This window comes from Cololabis saira, chromosome 21, assembly GCF_033807715.1.
Source record: "Cololabis saira isolate AMF1-May2022 chromosome 21, fColSai1.1, whole genome shotgun sequence".
In the NCBI taxonomy this organism is placed as follows: domain Eukaryota; kingdom Metazoa; phylum Chordata; class Actinopteri; order Beloniformes; family Belonidae; genus Cololabis; species Cololabis saira.
The window spans coordinates 7,508,265-7,533,653 of NC_084607.1; the positions used below are offsets into that span (position 1 = coordinate 7,508,265).

The 25,389-nt window shown below is 42.9% G+C and overlaps 1 protein-coding gene across 1 annotated transcript in view; it reads left to right on the forward strand.

The window, feature by feature from the left end:
• Nucleotides 1-8,747: 8,747 nt before the first annotated feature.
• Nucleotides 8,748-25,389, forward strand: part of cacng2a (calcium channel, voltage-dependent, gamma subunit 2a) — a 92,020-nt gene continuing 75,378 nt past the window's right edge. The window contains exon 1 of the mRNA XM_061712688.1: nt 8,748-10,287. Coding sequence (XP_061568672.1) covers nt 10,062-10,287 — 226 coding nt within the window. The 5' untranslated portion in view covers nt 8,748-10,061. The remainder of the gene's footprint in view (nt 10,288-25,389) is intronic.

Below are 25,389 nucleotides of genomic sequence, written 5' to 3' on the forward strand. Positions count from 1 at the left end.
CTTTTGTCAGAGCACAGGGAGGAGTGAGGAAACCTGCTGGAGATGGTTTGGCTTAGTGACGTTAACGATAGTCTTTTAGTCAAGACCGCCTAAACCGAGACCCAGACACTACCAAGACTAGGGGTGGGTATTGGGAAGGACCTCACGATACGATACGCATCACGATACTTGAGCCACGATACGATACACATTGCGATATCCCGATTATGCGATATCCCGATTATTATATTCTACATAGTTCACCGAAAAATTAAAAAATGCATTACACATCTTAAAATCCAAGTTGTATATATGTACATCAGATGATAGTGATGGATCTTAAAATCCGAGTTGCACGTTCATCAGATTATAGTGACAATTCATGGGACAAACTGAGTCAAAACAATGTTTTATTATAACTATACAAGCTAAAGTTACAACATATTTGTATATGTTTTTCATATTATTTACATCATATGAAATTAACATTACATTTAGTATGAGGTTGCTTTAATTATGTGGCAAATGATAATAAACACAAGAAAGATGGGTACTAAAACCAAGGACAGGCACAGTGATCAGTCAGTATAGATATAAGGCAATTGTATTATATAAAAAATAAATTATAAAATGAAATAAAACGTGAAATAAAACCTGAGCTCAGTGCAGGGCCCTCCCAGGGTTGGTAGAGAGTGGCAATGCCCAGGACTGTCACTTAGGTAGGAGCACTGGGTGATATAATGGGAAAAAAATCGGGGATAAAAAATATATTAAAAAAAAATAAAATAAAAAATAAAAAAAATTCGATATTCAAATTTTGAATATCGATATTGAATCAGCTGGAAAAGTATTGCGATATATTGCCATATCGATATTTTTGCCCACCCCTAACCAAGACCAGAGAGTATCAAGACCAAGACTAGTTCAGATCAAGACCGAGACCAAAAACAAACCTACCGGTAGTTATTTCCTGATCCTGCGTGATTGTAGAACATCATCCTGGTTTCCATATGAGCTTGTATTCAACTGCAGCACAATAACACAGAGAAGTGGATGATGATGTTGAACTCACTAGAAATGTTTTCATCCATCAGCTGAGATCAGATATGTGTGGCGACTGCACTACCGCTATTTCTACACTATTGGAGGATTGACTCCAGTGCTTTTAAGGATTGACACGACTACTAACTAGTCCCAAAGTCCTCTAGAATAACCAGCTCCAACACCCCCCTCCACCTCAGAAAAGTCTAATGAATAATAATGTTACTGATTTAAATTGGACTTAATTTGGAGATGAAACGTGAATTTTAAATATTAAAGATTGAAATGACATTATTTACCATTATAGTAATCAGATTACACCGTATATAAGCCCGAGACCCGAGACCGAGACGAGACCAAGACCACACTAGGAGGGCGAGGTGGTGACCAACAGCTGCATCAGTGTGTAATAATTCTGACTAAAGTAGAAACATGACACCAGAACCCTTTGTTTTGATGCCTCATCAAATTTACCCGATGTGCCAAAGAAATTAGACATTTTAACTTCAGAGTTATATACCATTTTTGTGTTTGTAAACAATGATGACATCAACTGTATGTGCGCCGTTTTGGCAAGTATTAATGAGTTGGTCAAAGACATTAGCAAGCAGCCAGATAAATATACCTATTTAACTGAGAAACCGAGCATGTACACCAGAGAGAAACGACATAAACACAGATGACACAAAACCAGGACTATTATAGTCCAACGATGCCTCGCCTGCAAAAATAAAACATGAAGGAATAGCGATACGTAGCCTACAACCGTACATGCAACAACCAGACTTGTTGACCCTGGGTACAGTTTGTTAAATACCTGATAACCAGTTGTTACCTCATCTTTCAGTCAGAACAGCTGGAGAACGACACCACTTCTGTTGCCAAGATGCGCGCGCAACATTACACGGCGTAGGCTGAGCGAGCCCCCTAGTGGCCGGTCCGGGAACTGCAGCCTAAACTAAACTTACATCCTGGTTGCATCAAATCAGAATGTTCACTTCATTGATGGACTGATGTGGGGTGGACAAGATACAAGATACAGACCGACCAGTCTGTTTTTCTTAGTTTCTTAGTTTATTTTTATATTCGATACATTTCTAGATAGATAGATAGATGGATAGATGGATGGATGGATGGATGGATGGATGGATGGATGGATGGATGGATGGATGGATGGATGGATGGATGGATCTATCAGCTACACATCTTTAATCCTCTGTTTTACTCCTTAGTAAACTAGTATTATGTTTAACATACAGCACAAGAAATTACAGTCCTCTCTGGTCCACGGTGCAAAACACAAGTAATAAAATAGAAGAAAAAAGAATAATAAAACTATTAAAAAAACAGTCCACAGTAATTAAAAAGACAAAAACTAAACTTGAATATTTACAATATTTATATGAGATAATAGATTTTAAATAGTAAAGTATCTAAATAGTGAAGTAAAACATTATCTTATACAACTGGACTTCTATCATTTATTGTTTGATTTCCACTTGTTCCCCTTGTTTTGTCCCTAAAACAGTTCCAGTTCCCATTTAAGTGTCACACGTGCCTCAACGTGCGGCGGCTGTAGGAAACGCTGAACTGGTCCACCTGTCCGAAGCTCTTCACCAGAGCTCGTCTGATCTCTGACATGCAGCCCGAGGCCTGAGAAAAACACGATGGGGACTTCTGTCACGGGGAGACCTGCACAGACGCTCTCTCTGGCGCTGACGGCTGCACGAGCAGCTGGACGACCCGTTTCATCCCCATCATCAGGGGAGATCAGGGTCTCAACCCACAAACCAAGCTGAGCCGAGCAGTGTGCTCATAAAACCCCCTGTGAGAACATCGGACATCACAGTAGTGAGGGTTCAAAAGCTGTTTCGGTTGTTATTTCGGTTAAAACAGTCCTGACAGATTTGAAAAAAATATTTATTTGCCTCTTCTTAGCCACTTTTTACCTCGGTTTTTCTTACGTTTACAGGTTACTTCTCAGTTCAGAACCCAGAAAGCTCATCCATGTGGGCTCCATCTGGATTAAAAGTGCAACACTTGGGTAATGAGTGGGTTTGGGATTGAAATGGGCAAATGGTGTAGGTCCTTTAAGGATTTCAGTGTTATGGGGCCAAGATGGGACGCTTGTGCAAGTGGCAAAGAGACAAACCATGTGGCTCCCATCGAATCAGTAACATATGACCCAATTTAAAAGGTTTAGGTGGGCAGAGGAGCCAAAAATTGTACTCAAGTAAAAGTACTGTTACTTCAGAATAATATGACTCAAGTACAATAAAAAGTAGTCATCCAAATAATTACTTGAGTAAAAGTAAAAAAATTCTTGGTGAAAAAACTACTCAAGTACTGAGTAACTGTTGAGTAACATCTGATTTATTTTTTTAACACAACCATTCAAACAGACAAAAGTACAAAATAATCATCTTCAGGGAAATTAAATCAATAAAATAATAAAATTAATTGAAATTACAGTAATAAAAAAAAAATAGCTTAAATAAAAATAATCTTAAAGTAAATTCAAGTACTTTAATACATAATAAAATAAATTAAATAATAACAGAATAAAAAAATTTAATAAAGCACAAGTAACACAAAATTTCAAGCCTTTGTACTTTTCTTTTTTTACCAGGCTCTGCAGGCAGAACTAGAACAAGCCCATGACCTCATAGAAACTTTGTGTGTGTGTGTGTGTGTGTGTGTGTGTGTGTGTGTGTGTGTGTGTGTGTGTGTGTGTGTGTGTGTGTGTGTGTGTGTGTGTGTGTGTGTGTGTGTGTGTGTGTGTGTGTGTGACAAAACATGCAAAAACAAACATTTTTCCCAAAGAATCACCCAGTGATGTCATGAGATTGACGCGTACGCGGATAAAAGGGATCAAAGAAAGTAACAGCTCAATGTAGCCTGATGTAGCGGAGTAAGAGGAACAGTTTCTTCTTCACAAATCTACTCAAGTAAAAGTAAAAAGTATATTGATTCAAAACTACTCCTAAAAGTACAAAATTTCCCAAAACTTACTCAAGTAAATGTAACGGAGTAACTGTAACTCGTTACTACCCAGCTCTGAGGTTTATCACCTAAAATCCAGGTAGATCCCACTAAGAGTTGACATGTGCCAACACAGGAAGGACCACCGAGGATCCTGTGGATAAAGTCCCCTTTCCCGGACCCCGCCTATGGCAGGGTCTTCAGCTCTTCAGCTTCCCCCCCAGGACCGGAAACAAAGACCCCCGGCCCAACGGGATCCACGTAGACCTGCTGGCTGGGAAACATTAAAAAAGCTCCAACTCTAACCAAGACTGAGACGTTATGGGGTGTACTGCATATTTGCCTTTTTGGTGCAGTTTTCCAGGTTTTAGTCATTCATTTGTACTAGTTGTTTAATTATTCACATTAGTTGCCATTAATTATTTTTTAGGGTTAGTTAATTAGCTATAAGAGGATTAAAAACATTTTTTAAAGACTTTATTTGTAGATTTTTCATTTTACAAAATTGAAATGCATCCCATACAAACACATTAGTAGAGAACAAATAAAATACAATAAAATAAAGCAATGCATATATATATATCCTGGATAGTACAAGTCATAAAAATAAATACAACTCTGCCAGACAAGTTGATATATTACTTCAGTGTTCTTTCTTTATATTTCTGTATATAAATAACAAACGCTTCATTATGGTCTTTTTAACAGCCGATGAAAGGATACCAGCTCACTCAAAAATGGATGTAGTGGGGGGGTATTTTCCTGCTGATTAGGGAGATGACCTCAGAAGTATTTTTCCAGACACTCTTCGGTGATTTGCAATTCTGGCGGCATCTCAAACATGCAGAGCTAACTTTGAATGATGTGAGCGGTGCAAAACTTTGCTTCAAACACAGGAGATGTGAATCCGCTCTCGGGATAGTTTCCAATACCTGTCAGAGTTCAAAATCTAGGTCCTTTTCCCGGGATAGTTTTTTTTTATCTGTCCATGATGGTGGCTGAACAACTCGGATCTTGATGTACAGTAGTGTTTGGAAACGTCGCCTTTTGTGTGCCGAGGCAAGGCTGGTTTGTCGTCCATTATTCTCTCATGACAAGATCGTGGGGGTTTAAAGTGTTTGCTAGTGGAGCTTCTAATTTGACGACATTGTTGTTGTTGTTTTGCATTGTTTGAAATGACATTTTTCAAAGACCTTTGAAGAAGACCAGGCCCTGTTTATGCAAAAATTGAAATTGAGAATCAGTTTGGATCAAACAAAAGGAGAAAATAAGGAAAGATGATGTTTCTGGGGTGAATGTTTTAGCACCTGAGGATGCAAACCCACAGGAATTGAAGGGCTCATGAATGAATAAGGAAAGATTGCTAATTGGCTATTCAACTCCATCTTGGTCACTACACCACATGGAAACCCAGTAAGGTATCTTATTTATGTCTGCAGCCCAGTAGTAATACATGAAACGTGGCAAGCCCAGCCCCCTGCTGATTTAGGTCCCTCCGGAAACATTTGTTTTGTTAGGATTTTATGAAATTGTTTAAAGGTTTTATGAAAGTGTTTGAAGGGTTTTCTATATTCTACCCTGGTGGTTGCTCTCAGGGCAGGACCACCTCCTGTTTTTCATGACTAGACTGTTAAGACTGTTTACGGTAGCTGAGTTCTGTCTTCTCTAAGTGAAGACAGTGAAAAGAAACAGATGTTTTAAAACTGATGTGTCCCATCCTGTTTTTCTTAAAGTGTTAGTTATCTTAGATCTTTTCTGGGTTGACACCTCAACAAGGAAGCAATCAACAGAGAAATAAGGCTGAAGGTGTGACATGTTTCCCCACAGCTGGCTCCACAGACGGGGTTCAACATCCACACTTATGGCGTACAAAACACCTCCTTTTTCAGTATAAATACGACTGGATCGATGAACCACAGGTTTCTCTCCGACCTCTGTGGTTTGAGAAAAGTGTACTTCTGGATGGAAAATATTGTGCATGATATATTAAAGCTTGTATTAACATTTGATTCTGTTCACTGGTTTTCTTATGGTGCACCAGACAAACGAACACGCAGATCTTTCAGTCTCATTATTGGAACAGTTTCACACCCTGCAAAAGAAGAAATCAAGTGATCCCTCTCTCCAAACACCAACTTATGGTAAAAATAAAGAAAAAGGGAATCATTTGAAAAATAAAAACCCTGCAAAAAAGCAGGGAAGGATTGTCATCTTATATCTTACAAACAGTGGCATAGGTTTAAGATGAACAAATTTGCATTTTGTTTTAATAATGAAATAAGCCTACAAACGTATCATTCTTTGTTCTGCATACTTGATTTTTTTAGTGCAATCTGTTTCCTAGATTCTACTGAGTAGACTGTTTGTAGTTAAGTCAGACTAACTTGGTTTACTTAAATTGGTAACACTTACAATTCAAGATCATTATACTTGCTACTTTAAGTTTTTTAAGTAACCTCACAAAGTTAAGTAAATACAATTAGGTTTAAAGTTAAATTAAAATGTGAATAAAACTTGATTTATGATTATTAGTAGGTACTTACCTTTTTAACTGCAATGGGTTTCCTAGATGCTTTTAAGTAAGCTCAACTTGTCAGATCCTGGAGTGTAACTGTATTCACTCTTCCAGCCAAAGAAATGGGAAATCTAGACCAGCATGTTGTTCTATAAAGATCTTTATAGGTGTCATTTTAACTCCTAAATACATAAATTGTTCGGCTTGTTTGAAAGGGAAAGAGCTAAAGTCTATTACTGTTGCCAAACAATTAATAGGGAAGAGGAGGCTCTTAGAAAACTTAAACTTCCAGTAAGTCCATGAGAACTGGTAGTGTTTGATCCAGATACTGAAAGGTCAAAAAGAGACACCTTATGCATTTCGTCATATCTTGATACACTGAAAAAAATAAACCTAAGCGCATGTAATTATAACATATTTAAGATATTAACAATTAAAAATGAAGTTTTTTGCTTTACATGAATACATCTAGTTTTTAACTTAATCTGCATTTGTTCAAAAAACAAGACATTGTGCATTTTTTTTCCTTAACAAGCAGTATTTCTGTAATCCCAGGCAATCTTTTCATTTACACACAAACAACAAGCAATGATCTTGTTGTATTTACTTTTCCTTTAACAATTTTAGTCTATTGGGCAGATTGACTTTTATTTGAAACAACTTGTGGATGTCTTGTGGCAACTGATGTTGATTTGCTTTGTGCATGATTTGTAAAGTTTTGAAGTCGACCAGATCCTTGAATTTGAGTGTTCTCAGTTTGATGAAGAGTGGGTTTGTTGATTCTCTAAAGGCCGCTTTATTTACAATTCTTATTGCTCTTTTTTGAAGTTTGAATATTGTATCCGTGTTTGTTTTATATGTGTTCCCCCACACTTCCACACAGTAGCTCATATATGGAAGTATGAAGGAGCAGTACAAGGTGTATAGTGATGATTGATTAAGAAGGTGTTTGACTTTGTATAATATTGCAATCCTATTTGTATCAGTGTACTCCACTGACTCCATCATCCTTTAACTCAGTAGCTTTAAGTTCTAGTTGCACCAGCAGGGTTCAACCAGCAGGGGGCGACAGCCGCCGCCGCGGCGCGTCGGAGCTGCAGATCTGTCCTTTACGCGACACCACCTCGCCTTCATCTGCGTGCTCATACTAATCACACAGAAGATCAAAATAGCTAAAATAGCCTATTTATGAATGTATAATGCTTATATTAGACACCGAATCACCCGGAAATCATTAAAATCAGTCTCTCTGCTTCAGACGGAGCCGTCCATCCCCGCCGCGTAATAATTGTCATTCACGGAGAATCGTGTAATCAGAGCAGGGCTGTGCGCATTGGAAGCCACAGCATGTATAAAATCGCAGTTTTCAGAAATCAACATCGAGAAAACACGATGTAATTAGCGGGATTACTTCGGGAGACATGCAGGTGGAGGAGAGACTGCTGCAACAATTGGATCCACCATTTAATAAAATGGTGTAACACGCAGAGATGAGCAGAGTTCACCATGGCCCCACTCCCACACACCCCTTCCACCACGCAGAGTCGGAATCTAATAAGAAAATAAAACAAAGATCTTTAATATCTTTCCATGCAACGTGCCATCACCGCAGCACTGAGCGCGCTGTGTGTGTGTGCACACACACACACACACACACACACACACACACACACGCATGCATGCACGCACACACCTCGGGCCTTTATAGCGCGCATGCAGAAGAAAACTATTCTGCAGAAATAGAGAAAACAGCTCCTTTCCACTGACACCAGTCTGCATCCGTATGAAGGCAGAGAAGTGGATGTGTGACACCGACATCGTGACAGAACCAGCGCCGTCTGCGATCAGCGCGACGCGCTCTCCTGATTGTGAAAAAAGGCTGATTTATGGTTCTGCGTTACACCGACGCAGAACCTACGGCGTAGGGTACGCGGCGACGCACACCGTATGGTGTGCGTCGCCGCGTACCCTACGCCGTAGGCTCTGCGTCGATATAACGCGGAACCATAAATTAGGCTTATTATAGAATTTTTTTTTTCCTTCCCGCAAAGCGGACAAACCTCCATCCGAGAGAGAGAGAGAGAGAGAGAGAGAGAGAGAGAGAGAGAGAGAGAGAGAGAGAGAGAGAGAGAGAGAGAGAGAGAAGAGAGAGAGAGAGAGACCGGAGCAGAGGAAGAGGAGGAGGAAGGGGGGAAACAGGGGGCATTGCAACGTTCATCTGGTTTCATTTTTCTTCTTATTACATGGCGCAAGGGCTACTACTACGCGAGCGGGACCGTCCTGGGTGTGATACTGCCACGGCGGATTTGGATACTCGGGCGGCTTCAGCAGCATCAGCAGCATCAGCAGCAGCAGCCTCAGCATCAGCACCACCATCCTCCTCCTCCAGCCACGGAAGAAGCAGAAGGAGAAGCATCATCCCCGGCCGCGGCGGCGCCCACACCGGTCCCCCGTCCTCCTCCTGCCGGCTCCATGTCGAGTGATGGTCGGCCTGCCCGGCTGCTGGATGCTGCTGCCCGCGCTCTCCGGATCCACCCCGTCTCCTCGGACCGCACACCCCCACTTTCGGCGGAAACCCTCCCAGAGCTATAGGGCTACATATGGAAACTGGGGATCAAAATTTTAGGAAAAAGGAAAAGCTATAAGCCGTTCATTTCTGTTTTTATTTCCCTTCTTTTAGCGGTCTCTCTCCGTCTCTCCGCTGAGTTATTTATCTCGCCGGGTTGATTTTGTTTGCGTTGAGAAGCCAAGCCTCAAGATTTTTTCATCTTATATTAGGATCTTCTAAAAAACACCCAGGGAGTAGCTTTTAATCCCTCAGCAGGACTTGAACGGTCCATTTGTTTACTCTCTTTCTGTTAACATGATAGATTTGCCTTGTGTGCTTCATTTTCTGCCCTTGTTTATATCTATCTATTTGCTTACACCTTATGAAATCTTCTAGAATACCAATAATAATAACACTACTAGCCTAATAATACTAGTCTTTAGAGGATATAGCTCTACATATTCTAAGTAAGGAGACACTGAACTGTTGGACTGTAACCTGCCATTATCTCTTCACGTGAATCAGCTCCGACCTCCAACGAACAGGTTGTTTTTGGAGAAGCGTCCTCCAGCTCCATCCTCTACCGGCTCCCGGTTTTTTGCTCACATTTTTCCACATTTTTCTGGCTGCAAGTGTCTGCGGTGTGAGCGACATCTGCAGCCGCAGGCCTGCGGAGCCGCTGCACATCCTCCGCATCCTCATCTTCCCTCCCCGTCTTCTTTCTTTTTGGCATTCTGTCCGAGAGTCGGAGCAGTGAAGTGGGGGCCGCACTTCTGCCGGCTCCCCCTCGCCTCCAAAAACACCTCCTTCACTTCTTTTTTCTCTTGTCGTGGTCCTCACCCAAACGCAACCATAAGGTTCCTGGCGCATCCTCCTCCTCCTCCTTCTTCCCTCTCCTTCCGTTCGAGTATAGCCCGGTTTTTCGGTTTGGTTTGGTCCCGCAAATTTTCAAATATTTACTTCCTGTACATCAAGAGGAAAGGGGGTCCCCCTTTCATGGAATGCGGAAACATGGGTCTGTTCGACCGCGGAGTCCAGATGCTGCTGACCACGGTGGGCGCCTTCGCGGCCTTCAGCCTCATGACCATCGCGGTCGGCACGGACTACTGGCTGTACTCCCGCGGAGTGTGCCGCTCCAAGTCCATGAGCGAGAACGAGACCAGCAAGAAGAACGAGGAGGTGATGACCCACTCGGGCCTGTGGAGGACGTGCTGCCTGGAAGGTAAGTGGACGCTGCGTGCGCAAAAACGCTGCGCAAAAGTTTCCCAACGTGGTTCCAGCGGTCCGGTCTGGACGCGCGTCCAGGTGTGCAGAAAGAGAGATGCTCACCTGGAACCCAACATGGGGTTATCAGGGGCATTTCTGCTTTTAACCACTCAAGGTATACCAAAAATATGCTGTTTCATGGCTTTAATAAAACAATGCAAGGAAAGTTTGTGTTGTTGTTATCAGATTAAGGCTCAGCATGTTTCAAATCTGCAGTAAAAACAGAAATACAACTAAGGCAAGTGTCTCAGATCAACTTGAAGGGTCTATGTATGAGAAACATCTAGGTGTATGTTTTTGGGTGCTCCCAAAGTTGAGTCCAGTCCTCACAAAATTCACAGGAAACAACATCATTATTTCCTGCTGCCCTTTACCTGCTGGTTCTAATCCGAGTGGTTTCTGAAACTCATGAAGTAGCAAAGTTCTCCCGACTTTTGTCTATTCTTCGTTTGTTTTTTCTTTTCGTATGTAAGGCTTTAAGGAGAACTTGTCTTTGAAATGACACACGATAGACGTAGAGGTTTACGAGGCCTTTCTGCTTCAGTTCGGACTAATAAGAGTTGATTTGGAGCATTTATCTCCAGGATGAAGTCGTCTTCTAGCTGCTTAAACATCTTTCACATCAATGTGGGGCCGTTTATTTAGCAAGATGTTGGAATGTAGATATTGAAATTCTCAGAGGTGCTTGTTCATAATAAAAATATGCTGTTTCATGGCTTTATTATTATAATAATGCAAGAAAAGGTAAAGTTTTTGTTGTTGTTGTCAGATTAAGGCTCAGCATGTTTCAAATCTGCAGTAAAAACAGAAATACAACTAAGGCAAGTGTCTCAGATCAACTTGAAGTCTATTCATGAGAAACATCTAGGTGTATGTTTTTGGGTCCTCCCAAAGTTGAGTCCAGTCCTCACAAAATTCACAGGAAACAACATCATTATTTCCTGCTGTCCTTTACCTGCTGGTTCTAATCAGAGTGGTTTCTGAATCTCATAAAATATCAAACTTCTTCTCCTGACTTTTGTTAGTTCTGTGTTGCCTTTTCTTTTTGTATTTAAGGCTTTAAGGAGAACTTGTCTTTGAAATGACACACGATGGTAGACGTAGAAGTTTACAAGGCCTTTCTGCTTCAGTCCAGACTAATAAGACTTGATTTGGGGCGTTTATTATGAAGTCGTCTTCTAGCTGCTTAAACATCTTTCACATCAATGTGGGGCCGTTTATTTTGAAAGATGTTGGAATGTAGATATTGAAATCTTCAGAGGTGCTTATTCATAATAAAAATATGCTGTTTCATGGCTTTATTATTATAATAACAATGCAAGGAAAGGTAAAGTTTTTGTTGTTGTTGTCAGATTAAGGCTCAGCATGTTTCAAATCTGCAGTAAAAACAGAAATACAACTAAGGCAAGTGTCTCAGATCAACTTGAAGATGAGAAACATCTAGGTGTATGTTTTTGGGTGCTCCCAAAGTTGAGTCCAGTCCTCCAAAATTCCCTGCTGCCCTTTATCTGCTGGTTCTAATCCGAGAGCTTTCTGAAGCTCATAAAAACTTCTTCTCCCGACTTTTGTTAGTTCCTCGTTGCTTTTTCTTTTTGTATTTAAGGCTTTAAGGAGAACTTGTCTTTGAAATGACACACGATGGTAGACATAGAGGATTACGAGGCCTTTCCGCTTCAGTCCAGACTAATAAAACTTGATTTGGGGCATTTATCTCCAGGATGAAGTCGTCTTCTAGCTGCTTAAACATCTTTCACATCAATGTGGGGCCGTTTATTTTGCAAGATCTTGGAATGTAGATATTTAAATTCTAAGAGGGGCTTGTATAATAAAAATATGCTGTTTCATGGCTTTATTATTATAATAATGCAAGAAAAGGTAAAGTTTTTGTTGTTGTCAGATTAAGGTTCAGCATGTTTCAAATCTGCAGTAAAAACCGAAATACAACTAAGGCAAGTGTCTCAGATCAACTTGAAGGGTCTATTCATGAGAAACATAGGTGTATGTTTTTGGGTGCTCCCAAAGTTGAGTCCAGTCTTCACAAAATTCACAGGAAACAACATCATTATTCCCTTCTGCCCGTTACCTGCAGGTTCTAATCCGAGTGGTTTCTGAAGCTCATAGAAAACTTATTCTCCCGACTTTTGTCTGTTCTTTGTTGCTTTTTCTTTTTGTATTTAAGGCTTTAAGGAGACCTTGTCTTTGAAATGACACACGATAGTAGACGTAGAGGTTTACGAGGCCTTTCTGCTTCAGTCCAGACTAATAAGACTTGATTTGGGGCGTTTATCTCCAGGATGAAGTCGTCTTCTAGCTGCTTAAACATCTTTCACATCAATGTAGGGCCGTTTATTTTGCAAGATGTTGGAATATAGATATTGAAATTCTCAGAAGTGCTTGTTCATACTAAAAATATGCTGTTTCATGGCTTTAATAGATAATAACAAGGCAAGAAAAGGTACATTTTTGTTGTTGTTGTTGTCAGATCGCATGTTTCAAATCTGCAGTACAAACAGAAATACAACTAAAGTACTGCCGGCAAGTCACTCAGATCAACTTGAAGGGTCTATTCACGAGAAACATTTAGGTGTATGTTTTTGGGTGCTCCCCAAGTTGAGTCCAGTCCTCACAAAATGTGCCCTTGCTGCCCTTTACCTGCTGGTTCCAATCCGAGTGGTTTCTGAAGCTCATAAAGTATAAAACTTGTTCTCCCAACTTTTGTCTGTTCTTTGTTTCTTTTTCTTTTTGTATTTAAGGCTTTAAGGAGACCTTGTCTTTCAAATGACACATGATGGTAGACATAGAGGTTTACGAGGCCTTTCCGCTTCAGTCCAGACTAATAAGACTTGATTTGGGGCGTTGATTATGAAGTTGTCTTCTAGCTGCTTAAACATCTTTCACATCAATGTGGGGCCGTTTATTTTGCAAGATGTTGGTATATAGATATCGTGTTGCTTGTGCAGGTTGTCGTACGGGGAGGAAGCTCGTCTTAAATCCAGCAGTCTGACATGTCTGCTAAGAACTGCTGCCTGATTACGGGACCTGCAGGCGATCTGTAAGGGAATGTGACAGCGGGCCAGCGTCTCAGACGGCGTCTGAAGGTCCAGAAATGAAATCATGGCAGAGGTGGAGTCTGGTCTGTCAGCAGGCCTGACCCGCCTGACAACCCCGATGATGGCATCCTCTCACGGGGGCGCTGACCTGCCCGCGCTCCGTGGTTTCTGAGATGCCAGGCAGCCAGTCGTCCTGAGCGCAGGTCTCCGGCTGACCTCCGGTGCTTGTCCTGTCAGACGGAGGCAGCTTGCTTCCTGTCACGGCCCCGTGGACGCTCGGGCCGCTGACGCGGGAGGACGAGCTGCAGCTCTGCCAGCTCCTGCAACGCTGCGGTGCTCCTTCTCTTTACCCTGGTGCTGTGTTTGGGTCAAGAGAGGGGGGAGGGAGGAAAGAAGGAATGAAGGGAGGGAGAAAAGATGGAAGGAAGGAAAGAAGGAAGTGAGGAAGAAAGAAGGAAAGAAGGAAGGAAGTAGGAAAGGGAGTAAGGAAGGGAGAAAAGATGGAAAGAAGGAAAGAAGGAAGTAAGGAAGAATGGAAGGAAGAAAGAAAGAAGGAAAGAAGGAAGGAAGGAAGTAGGAAAGGGAGTAAGGAAGGGAGAAAAGATGGAAGGAAGGAAAGAAGGAAGGAAGGAAGGAAGGAAGGAAGAAAGAAAGAAGGAAAGAAGGAAGGAAGGAAGTAGGAAAGGGAGTAAGGAAGGGAGAAAAGATGGAAGGAAGGAAAGAAGGAAGGAAGGAAGGAAGAAAGAAGGAAAGAGGGAAGGAAGTAGGAATGGAGTAAGGAAGGGAGAAAAGATGGAAGGAAGGAAAGAAGGAAGTAAGGAAGAAAGAAAGGAGAAAAGAAGGAAAGAAGGAAGGAAGTAGGAAATGGAGCAAGGAAGTTAGAAAAGATGGAAGGAAGTAGGAAAGAGAGTAAGGAAGGGAGAAAAGATGGAAGGAAGGAAAGAAGGAAGTAAGGAAGAAAGAAAGGAGAAAAGAAGGAAAGAAGGAAGGAAGTAGGAATGTAGTAAGGAAGGGAGGAAAGAAGGGAGAAAAGATGGAAGGAAGGACGTAGGAAATGGAGTAAGGAAGTTAGAAAAGATGGAAGGGAGGAAAGAAGGAAGTAAAGAAGAAAGGTTTTTGGTTTTGGTTTAGTAAAGAAGAAAGGAGAAAAGAAGGAAAGAAGGAAGGAAGTAGGGAAGGGAGTAAGGAAGGGAGAAAAGATGGAAAGAAGGAAGGAAGGAAGAAAGGAGAAAGGAGAAAAGAAGGAAGGAAGTATGAAAGAGAGTAAGGAAGGGAGAAAAGATGGAAGGGAGGAAAGATGGAAGTAAAGAAGAAAGGAGAAAAGAAGGAAAGAAGGAAGGAGAGAGCAGGAGGAAAGAAGGAAAGAAGGAAGGAGAGAGCAGGAGGAAAGAAGGATAGAAGAATTGGGTCATTTTGACCCAGAGACAACACAAGGGTTAAAAAAGTGCTTTAAATAGAAGTTTGAATGCGGCCACCGGTACCAGATGCAGTCGGGTCACAGCCAGGCTGGTTTTGTAAATAATCTGTAAAAACTGAATTTAAAATAAAACTTCTCTGCACAATAATAGTGGAGCCGATCTCCCAGCAGGCTGTGGAGACCATAAAAGAGCTAAAATAGCTCATAAGAGTCCAAATTGGACCGCTTTTTGATCCAAACAGCAGCTTTGACAGCTATGAAAATAAAAGGCCCCTCTCTCAGTAATCCCTGTCAATCATGTGCTCAGACCCTTCGGGGGGGTGTGATGGTGTGTTTCTCTGCTGACGTGCAGCCCGCTGCTGGTTTTGGGTACGAGGAGGTTAGTTAGCAGCCGACAGGTGTGAAGATCACAAAAGTTAAAAAACCTCTGGTGGATTTTCATAGTTTCAGTGCTGATTACCTCTTTTTTTATAGATTCTGTCTCTCCCTGCTTGTCAACCGCTGCTATGATACGAGATGTTTCCCTTCATCCTTTCTTGCAGGAGTCAGATCGTTCTGAACCGCGGCTCTCGTGCAGAAAGCTGTGACCTCCTGATTGGATTGTGCTACAAAGCCAGCTGGTTTCTACTGTATAAAGGTCAAAGACGATTTACAGAGAACGCGGTGACGCCGTTTGCTGTCTGACGGCCATGCTTTTACTTGTTTGAGCAAAAACAACGTTCTGTCTTGCACTTGCAGGGAAGTCAGTGCTACTGCCCGTCGTTGTCTAACAAGGAAACGGTATTTCTACGACACGCCCAAGATCACACTCGCTGCACGAGCCCCCTTCTCCTGCTGCAAGCTGCACACTTGCTAAAGTTTGAACTGATATAAGAGTCAATCTCAGCAGGAACTTCAGGCCTTGTGGTACTTTTTCAACATACCCATCTTTTAAAATGATGCCCCTTAAGAAACTTGATAGTTGTTCCATAACTTGTTGCAACCGTGGTAATAAAAGCCCCTTAACCTTAACTAACCTTAAACACTAATCAGCAGAGGTGTCAAGTAACGAAGTACAAATACTTTGATACCTTACTTAAGTAGAAATTTTGGTTATCTATACTTCACTGGAGTAATTATTAAGTATATAAACGACTTTTTACTTTTACTCCTTACATTTTCGGCCTTTAAAAAAAACTATCCAGTAAATTGCTCCATCCGGATAGAGTGAATTTGGTTGTGGTTGTTTCAGATGTTCTTGTCCAGTTTTGTTCTTACATCCGTTCCCTCAGATTCCTGCAACTAAACTTGGATGTACATTCCAATAAAGGTTAGGATAAATGATAACATGCCTTTGAAGTTTTACAATACTTATAGGCAACTAGTCATCATATCTCCTGCTCTCTGAAACACATGTTAATGCTCAATAGTACACATATATGGTTCTTTAATATATTTGCATTATACTAAGATGCATTCATTTTCAATGGCTTTTGTCCTTGATGGCTTTTTTCCCTCTTACATTACTTTTACTTTTATACTTTAAGTAGTTTTGAAACCAGTACTTTTATACTTTTACTTCAGTAAAAAACTTGAGTTGATACTTTAACTTCTACAGGAGTATTTTTAAACTCTAGTATCTATACTTCTACCTGAGTAATGAATGTGAATACTGAAGACACCTCTGCTAATCAGTGTTTATGGTGTATTTCCTGCTCATGTGTCGGGTAACAGGACGGGGGACAAACAATCGAGTGTAGGACCACGACTTTGCTCGGTGTCTATCCCCTATGGATAATCGATAGTCCTCTCTGTAGTGAGCAGGAAGCTGATGAATGAATTCATCTGTTTACGTCATCGCTGTGAGCTCCTCGTGCAGAGTTATTCACCGATTCCCAAAATGACTCTGTGATTGTGACTCTTTGCAAAAAGCACAGCACATTTCTGAGGTTATACTTTTGGTAAATGGTGAATTTAGTGAATAAAGCATCCAAACTCGGTGGCTTCGGTGTGTCTGCATGTGAGTGAGGAGGTGCAGAGAGGAAAAGGAGGGAGTTCTGGAGCTAAAATTCGAGCCTGGCTGTGACACCTGCGAGGGAAGCGCTTCATCAGCGGTCCAGATCTCACAGCTTCTGCGCCTCGGCTGTACCTGAGAAGCTGCTCAGGTGCCGACGGCAGCGTGCCGCGGTGTCAGATGCGAGCGTGTCCCTGTGCTGATCGAATTCTGCAGTTATTACAGCGGTACACAAAGGATTAATCACAGCTGGGGCGTGATGGTGGCGCTGGCCGGCCTTCGTCCCCGCCAGGCTGGGATTTAATTTGCTAACAAAACCGGACGGAGTCAAGATGACATCAACGCACTTCACACATTCTGCACGGGGTGTGTGTGTGTGTATGTGTGTGTGTTGCTTTTGTATCAGCACAATGAAGCTTTGAATCGAGGATCAAAATGGCAGGAAACAAACCTAGATTTGTCATTTGTGATTCATGAACCACCCTCCGCCCAGAGGAGGCATGGCGCTGGAAAAATGGGGGCGCCGCATTTACTCGCTGGGGTCAGAGTCATTTAAATTCTAATTCAAATGACTTCCTGCTCAGGAAATTGGGTCTTAAAAAGCGAGTACATTTAATTATAGGTGGTTTGAACATTTTAAAGCAGAGATTGAAAAAGAAGAAGAAGAAGAAGAAGAAGAAGAAGAAGAAGAAGAAGAGGTGCCGAGCGGATGCAGCTGGAACAAGTCGGCGATAAGCGCACCGCTAGCTGCGAACCCCGTCACAGAAAGTCATCAGGTTGAACATTTCAGATGTTAATTCAGTTTGCAGCTTCGGCTCTATTAATTCGAGGTTCAAGGATAGCGGGCGTTCACCCCCCTCGCCCAGTCCTTCCCAAATCAAGCTTCACTTGTGATCAAGGCAGCGACTGAGGTTTTTGTTGCTACCGCGGCGCCGGCGGCCCACTGATCCCGCGCTCGGCGTGGACGGAGGTGGACGACACTTGGGATAACCAGCTCCTGAAGTGGGAGAGGTGGCAGATTTAGGCCACGTTAACACATAGCCAGGTATTTACAAAAACGGATATTTCCCCCTCTACGTTTTGAAAAATACCATCATTTACACGAACCTGCATAAATACGCTGTTAAGGTGCTATGAGCAGCCAAACCTGCAGGGGGCAGTGTAACGAGAAGATAAAGTCATGCTAGCCAATCAGAATCCTGGAAAAAACTTCAACAAATGACACGAGTAACTTCCAATTACTTCCAAGATGGAACGAGACTCTTTCGTTTGGAGTGACAGAGAAGAGGAGTTACTTTTAAGTGTGACTTTAGAATATAAAACAGGTAAAATACAAGAAAATATTGACAGTGGCCAAACAAATTGTAAACACAGGTCGCACCCATGACGCTGGTGACGTTTCTGACGTATAATGTGACGTTCTGAAGCTTAAATGTCCGTTTCTCTCCGTTTACAAGCAAACGTGAAAACTGAGTTTTTGCAAATCTCCACTTTGGCCGGAGTTTTCAAAAATTATCGTTTTTGGCGAGTTTGAGCTTCGTTTTCATGTAAACAAATGGCCAAAACGCATGAAAACACCACCGTTTTTGCAACGTGTAAACAGGGCCTGAGCTCGACCCAGAGTGCTTTAGTTCACACAGCGGAACCAAATCAGATTTTTTGTAAATTCTAAATTATATTTTGACATCAACCAGACTCGAGGAAGTTGATTTATCCATTAGCTATAGCCTTAGCTACTATAACAACCAGCGGAGACACACGGGTCAGTTGTGATCACTTGCACAATATAATATAAACTGTGAGTCAGTAGAATTAGATTCTTCTTCTAAAAGCCTCTAATATATTCATTTTAATAGCGTAAAAGGGAAATTGAGCTCAAATCAGTTGTCAAACCTGTTCCACCACTTTTGCAATAAGATTTTCAAAATAAGATATTTTCAGTCTCATTTTGGCACTTGGATGATTAACGTCCAGATTCCAGCTGGAAGTGGTTGTAGGGGCTGGTTAAAGGTCAGAGGGGGCAGGCGGGCGTGAATCAGTCACAGAGAAACTCTCCGCGGGATTGCTCGTCCCGAGACTCCTGGGATCCGATTGGCTCCAAGAATATCCGATGATTTTTATTGGAGCTCATAAAGAGTCCATTTTAACTGGAGCAATGTCATAACCACCCACCACATCATTGCTCAATTACCCATTATGTCCCCTTACAAGCCGGAATGATTTGTAATAATAGCTCAATTATTCATATTTTGATGCAAACAATCTGTTTCAATCTTTGCGAGTTGGACAGTTTGTCTCTCCCTCTCCCCCATCTTTAGGTCTAAGCCTATCCACTGGACTAAATGTGTGGTTTTAGAGGATTCGTGTTGCAACCTTGGGCTCTTTAGAGACAGAAACCTTTACTACGAGCTCCTGTCGCCTGAATTTGGTCACATTTTTGAATGGCTTCCCTAAAAAAGTTTAGGTTTTAGGTTAAATGGGTTCTGCATGCTTTATCTGGGAGGCGGCACCCTCAGTCTGGATTGGGGTCGGTCCTCAGCTGCTCGGCCAGAGAGTCTGGAAGCTGCACTGAAAGTTCAGCGGGCGCGTTTCCACGAGCGCAGCTGTGGCTGCAGACAAGTGGGTGCAGAGAGAGAGAGATTAAGCCTATAAACATGTGTGTTGCTGATAAATCGCCCCCCGGAGGCCGTCGCTCCTCCGTCCTATCTGAGATGCCTATAAAAGCCCCCCCCTCCGCGCCCCTGCCCCCCACCTCCCCTGCACCAGGTGTAGCTTTCCTAAGATGAGGCATTCATCTTCATTACAGCCTCGCCCCGAGGCTCCGTGGCGGAGGAGGACGCCACGACGGAGCAGGGCCACCGCAGCGTCTGATGTCTTATCCTTTATCGGTATAAAACGTCCACAAAGGCCAATCGGGCTTGTAATGTCCGCGGCGCGTAAAACTTTGCAATGCAAAGTCTCGCAAAGCGCGTGCTTTTGCAGTAATTTAGAGCTGCACATAACAGGTTTTGTCGTGATTGATTACCTGCCAGCTTATATTACGCCGCGAGCGTGTCAATCATGCAGCCGTTTATTTTTAGGAGCCCTCAACATCAAGCTGCAGCTCAGGTGGACGCTGCTGCCTCTTTGTTCCCTTCTGGCATCTCTTTCAGGTGTTATTTTGGTTCAAAGATGTTTCAGCGATTCACAACACGGAAAACGTTGCGAGAGATGAAGAACGCTCGCCCGTTTGATGTTTAGAAAACACTTATCCACTCAAATCTGTGTTTTCTTGTTTGGAAACAAAATGGTTGCGACTTCGATTACAATCCGTGTATCATCTCTCGCGATTTCATGTACGTGGGGAGCACGTGGGAGTAACGATGCGCTGCAGCTTCATGCATCAGAAAACATACGTGTGCATGTTTGCAAATAGCAAAAGAGCAGGATTATAGGTGCAATCAGATGAGGCTCGCCCGGCTGCAGCTCGCCCGGCCAGGCTGACGTCCCGGGCCTAAAGTGAAACCGATCTGCTGTACGTGCATCTGCATCTGCACGAGGAGAAGCTGAGGGCAGCGTGGCTGCAGAAACAAATCCAGGGCCACTTGTTGGAGCCAGAACGCGAGCCTGGTCTCCCGTGTCGGTATTACTCCTCCGGGCCGCCTCCTCCTTCATCTGATAACAGCCGGTGTGAAGGGACTGATCTCTATTACGCCGCAGTGTCACTCTGCCCTGCAGGCGGCGATGGATGGGATTCATTTTGCCCACCAGCGCTCCGCCGAGACCGCACGCAGCCGCTGCAGGTTTATTTGCCCTCTCTATTGGCCGCCGAGGCCGGATAACGGAGCGGCCCTCGCAGAGTTAAGCAGAGGTCAGGGATGCTGTAAAATCAGTGCAGGACGTGTTGCAGGAGAATTCTCACAGCTACATTCTCGTATCAGTGTAGAGTTCATTGATCACATTTGAGAGCAGCCTGCGGTCTGTTATATAGCTTATTGCACACGAGCACTATGCTCTGGTATATCTACGGTAACTGTAAAGGACTGTATTCATCACAAGGTTTATATCTCCGTACTGCTTCTTGGACTACTCGTGGAACATTTGTGGTCTTAAAACTTTGAATTATGGGTCCGTATGGGCTCAGAAAAGGACTTGAGCTACTAAAGAGTTACTGCATTCAAACAAAATTGAAGGAATACTGAGAACAGTTGGATAAACCTGGAAGCAGCTCTGGTCCCATCTCTGGCGCCGATCTGTTAGTGAGAAACAACGCTCAATGAAGAACCCCTGTGATCATTAGAGACGAGTTTGACAGCTGCTGAATTTTGATTGTTTAACACTGTAGATATGGTGGTTATGGTGTAAATTCATGCATTTAAACAAAAAAAACATGTTTTTGGTGCCTAAACAGTAAAAATAATAAGACAAGATGAGACAAAAGTAATTTAAAAAAAGGTTGTTTTCCCACTAAATGTACTTTGCCAGTTGAAAGTTCAGTGTTGGACAGTGTCTTTGTTTCCCGTCTTTGTGAACCTGCTGATGGTGGCGATGAGAGAGAGGAGGAGAGGGAAACTCAAAGTCACTGAGTCAAGATCCGACCCAACAGTGTTTCAGGGCCGCGCTGAAATATCCGACTCAAGGCAGCGACTTCTCTTGACCTTGTAGGTCACATGTTTGGTTTCCCGTAAAACTACCTCAGACCTCCAGCCTAACCCTGCGTTCACACTGAAAGCGTCACGGGCGTCATAGGCAGCCGGCTGCCATTCATTGTCTATGAAAACGCGCGTTGAGAAGTGGCGGGACCGGCGGGACCGGCGGGGGCCGCGGGGGCGCGTCAATTTGAAGTTGAAAAATCGGAACTTTATGCAAATGAGCAGCGGCGACGCCGAGGCGTCGTCCAATCACAGACCGGGATTCCCGAAGCGAGAAGCCTCAATGCAGATTGTACTTTCATGTTCACACAAACGTACACTCATTCACATGCGTACATGAGCAGAGCTGTGCACTAACAAATCTATTTTCTCAGGAGTTATTATATTTCATCCAGAAAACTGACATTTTTGATGATTTGACTGCCGTTTTTACCTGAACTGATCACGTGAAACACGTATCTGATGGATGAGGAGCGGGATGGTCCGAACTATTTTATTTGCTACATTGATCCAACGAAAAATAATTAAAAACCGTGCTTATTAATCACAAAACACAGGTTAAACATCATGACCAAATCCGCTCCGACCCGATGTGTCAGTGATCAGCGCAGACAGACTGCAGCTTCGCCGGAATTATGGTTCTGCGTTAAATCGATGGCGTAGCCGACGGCGTAGGGTCGCGGTACGGTATGCGTCGCCGCGAACCCTACGCCGTCGGTTCTGCGTTGGTGTGACGCGGAACCATAAATCAGCCTAGGCAGATTTATGGTTCACCGGGAGCAAGGGCTCTGGCGGTTGATGTTGATCCGCGGACCAAACTTGTTAAGGAGCATCAAACTCACTCTTATCTACGCGGAAATAACGCTAAAATATAAAGAAGGCGTCCCAAAGTGTGATCTATGGTGAAATAGGAAACTGAAGATGTGTAAGCTATATGTGTAGACTATTTACACTGTTCCCTCCAGTTCTGCAGTGCAGCTTTAGCCCCTCCCACTGCAGCTTTAGCCCCGCCCACTGCAGCTTTAGCCACGCCCACTGCAGCTTTAGCCACGCCCACTGCAGCTTTAGCCCCGCCCACTGCAGGCGTCGACAGTACATGCCGCTTTCAGTGTGAACGCACCAAACAGCGAGATGCTGGCGTCAGGAGATTTTTGACGTTTTCACTGTGAACGCAGGGTTAGGACCCATCGTGGCATCCCCACCTCTATAATGTCGGATGCCATGATGTCCATTAGCAAGATCTACATACTTCTTCCTAAAAGTACAAAAATATTCCTTCAAATAAAATTGATATCTAACAGAATAGAAAATCTTCAGAGCTTCTGGAGCGGTCTCTTACATCACAGTCGTAGATTACTGCACACTTTTTTTTTGCAATTTTGAACTAATCGCAGATCCATTGGTGTCCCTCTCTGCTGTGCTTCATCACCCCCTATCTCCACCCTCACGAGCTACTGTAGTTGCCCCTCCCATGCAAAGTAACCATGGCAACTCAAGAAATGACACCGAGAGTCCTCCCGGCTCCTGCTGGCACGTTGGATTCCTGCAGACCCTTTTAAAAACACTCGATTATAACTCTCTTAACTGTTACAGCGCTAAATTGCTCGGTGGACATGATTATGATTCCCCTTTGTGTATGAGTTGTCACGTCTGTATGGATTTGTGAAGTAGCGCCCTGCTCTCCTGACGGAGGATCTGAGATTAGATGGACAGCAGAAGCGTGTGAAGGAACAGTAATTGGTTTAGTGTATGATTAATGCTTCTGTTGGCTTTGATGGATGGGAGACGGGGGGACGGGGGGGCGTTAACTCTGGCGGCCCCGTCCCATCAGTGCAGTCTCCCAATTTGCATGGAGGTCCCCCCGTCGGAGATTAGACACCCAAAACTAAAACTAAAAGCTTAAACGATGGGACGTGCGTCAAAGAAAAGCGTCATAGATGCAATATAATAATAATAATTGCCCTTTCCAAACTTTGACACCTCCTCATCATTGCAGGCAGCAGAGGAGGGCTGTGTGTGTGTGTGTGTGTGTGTGTGTGTGTGTGTGTGTGTGTGTGTGTGTGTGTGTGTGTGTGTGTGTGTGTGTGTGTGTGTGTGTGCTTGCATGGCTTCAGCCTTGATTTACTCGTGTTATTTTTAGCTGCAGTCGGTCCTGTTGGGTGGGGTCTATCTTTATCCTTCATGACCAGAGAACAAATCGATACGAAACATACCCTGGGCCAATATTTGTGTAAGCATACAACACAACTCAGCAGAGCATGACGGGGGAACGCTGACTGCTGCTGGACTTGTGCATTTTACTTGTACTCGCTGCTGTCGCAACACGTTTCCACTTCAAACCAAACAAAGTGCAGCTCAGGTGCACGACTGCATGTGTGGGAACAGAGGTGTCAAGTAACGAAGTACAAATACTTTGTTACCTTACTTAAGTAGAAATTTTGGTTATTTATACTTCACTGGAGTAATTATTTTTCCAGATGACTTTAACTTTTACTCCTTACATTTTCACGCAATTATCTGTACTTTTTACTCCTTACATTTTAAAAACAGCCTCGTTACTCTATTTCATTTCGGCCTTTAAAAAAAAAAACTATCCAGTTAAATTGCTCCATCCGGATAGAGTGAATTTGGTTGTGGTTGTTTCAGATGTTCTTGTCCAGTTTTGTTCTTACATCCGTTCCCTCAGATTCCTGCAACTAAACTTGGATGTACATTCCAATAAAGGTTAGGATAAATGATAACATGCCTCTGAAGATTTACTTTTTGCACGATTACAATACTTATAGGCAACTAGTCATCATATCTGCTGCTCTCTGAAACACATGTTAATGCTCAATAGTACACATATATGGTTCTTTAATATATTTACATTATACTAAGATTCTGATTCTGATTCTGAAAAGATGCATTCATTTTCAATGGCTTTTGTCCTTAATGGCTTTTTTCCCTCTTACATTACTTTTACTTTTATACTTTAAGTACTTTTGAAACCAGTACTTTTATACTTTTACTTGAGTAAAAAACTTGAGTTGATACTTCAACTTCTTCAGGAGTATTTTTAAACTCTAGTATCTATACTTCTACCTGAGTAATGAATGTGAATACTGGCTCGTCTTTAGGTGGACATGAAGGCTTGTCTTTGACTTGACAACAAGTAAATAGTTATGGATGTTCTCATGCAGTTCTGGGGCTGGTTTTATAAACTGTGAAGTGATGACAAAAACTGAAGGGACTGAAGTTCCCTCCTTGTTTCTTACTTTCTGTTTATTGCTATTTTCTATTTCATAACGTTTATTATGTTTTGCCAGAGTTATTTTTTCATGCCCTCCAGCCCTCTGAGATATTACCGAGATCACAGTCTGGTGACGCTGTTGTTTTCCTCCCGCCCTGCCCTCATCGTCACCGCTCTTTCGCCGTTTTCACGCTTACGCCTTGGAAACGTGAGCAGCATCATTGTCCTTTGACTTTGAATAGGTGATTGAAGGAAAACAGACTTCTTTCAAACGTATCAACCGATCAGATTGTGGCTACGCAGCTCAGGTCTAGCCAATGAAACCGCGCAATAGGTGGGACAGAGCTGAAGCCAGGGAGCCGTATGAAATTAGATTGGTTGTTTTTTAGTGGGATGATGAAGATTCAGTGTCAATCATTGCTGTAACGCTTCTGTGTGAACCTGATAATGAGCTACAAGCAGTCTCGTGCTATAACACCACTTTATCCTTTACCGCATTACATGTTATAAATAAACTTGTGTGGTTGATATAAAAGCTCCTGGCGTGGTACAAAAGAATTCACCCCCTTCAGAGTCGTCTTGGTTGTGAAACGTTTTTATGAAAAAGGCTGTAAATGTGAATGTGTATTTCTGCTCTAAAGTTGGACATTTGAACATGGGAGTCAATGGACAGTCACTCACTTTCGTAGCCGGCCTCCAGTGGTCGGGCGAGGAACTGCAACAGAGCTGAGTTCC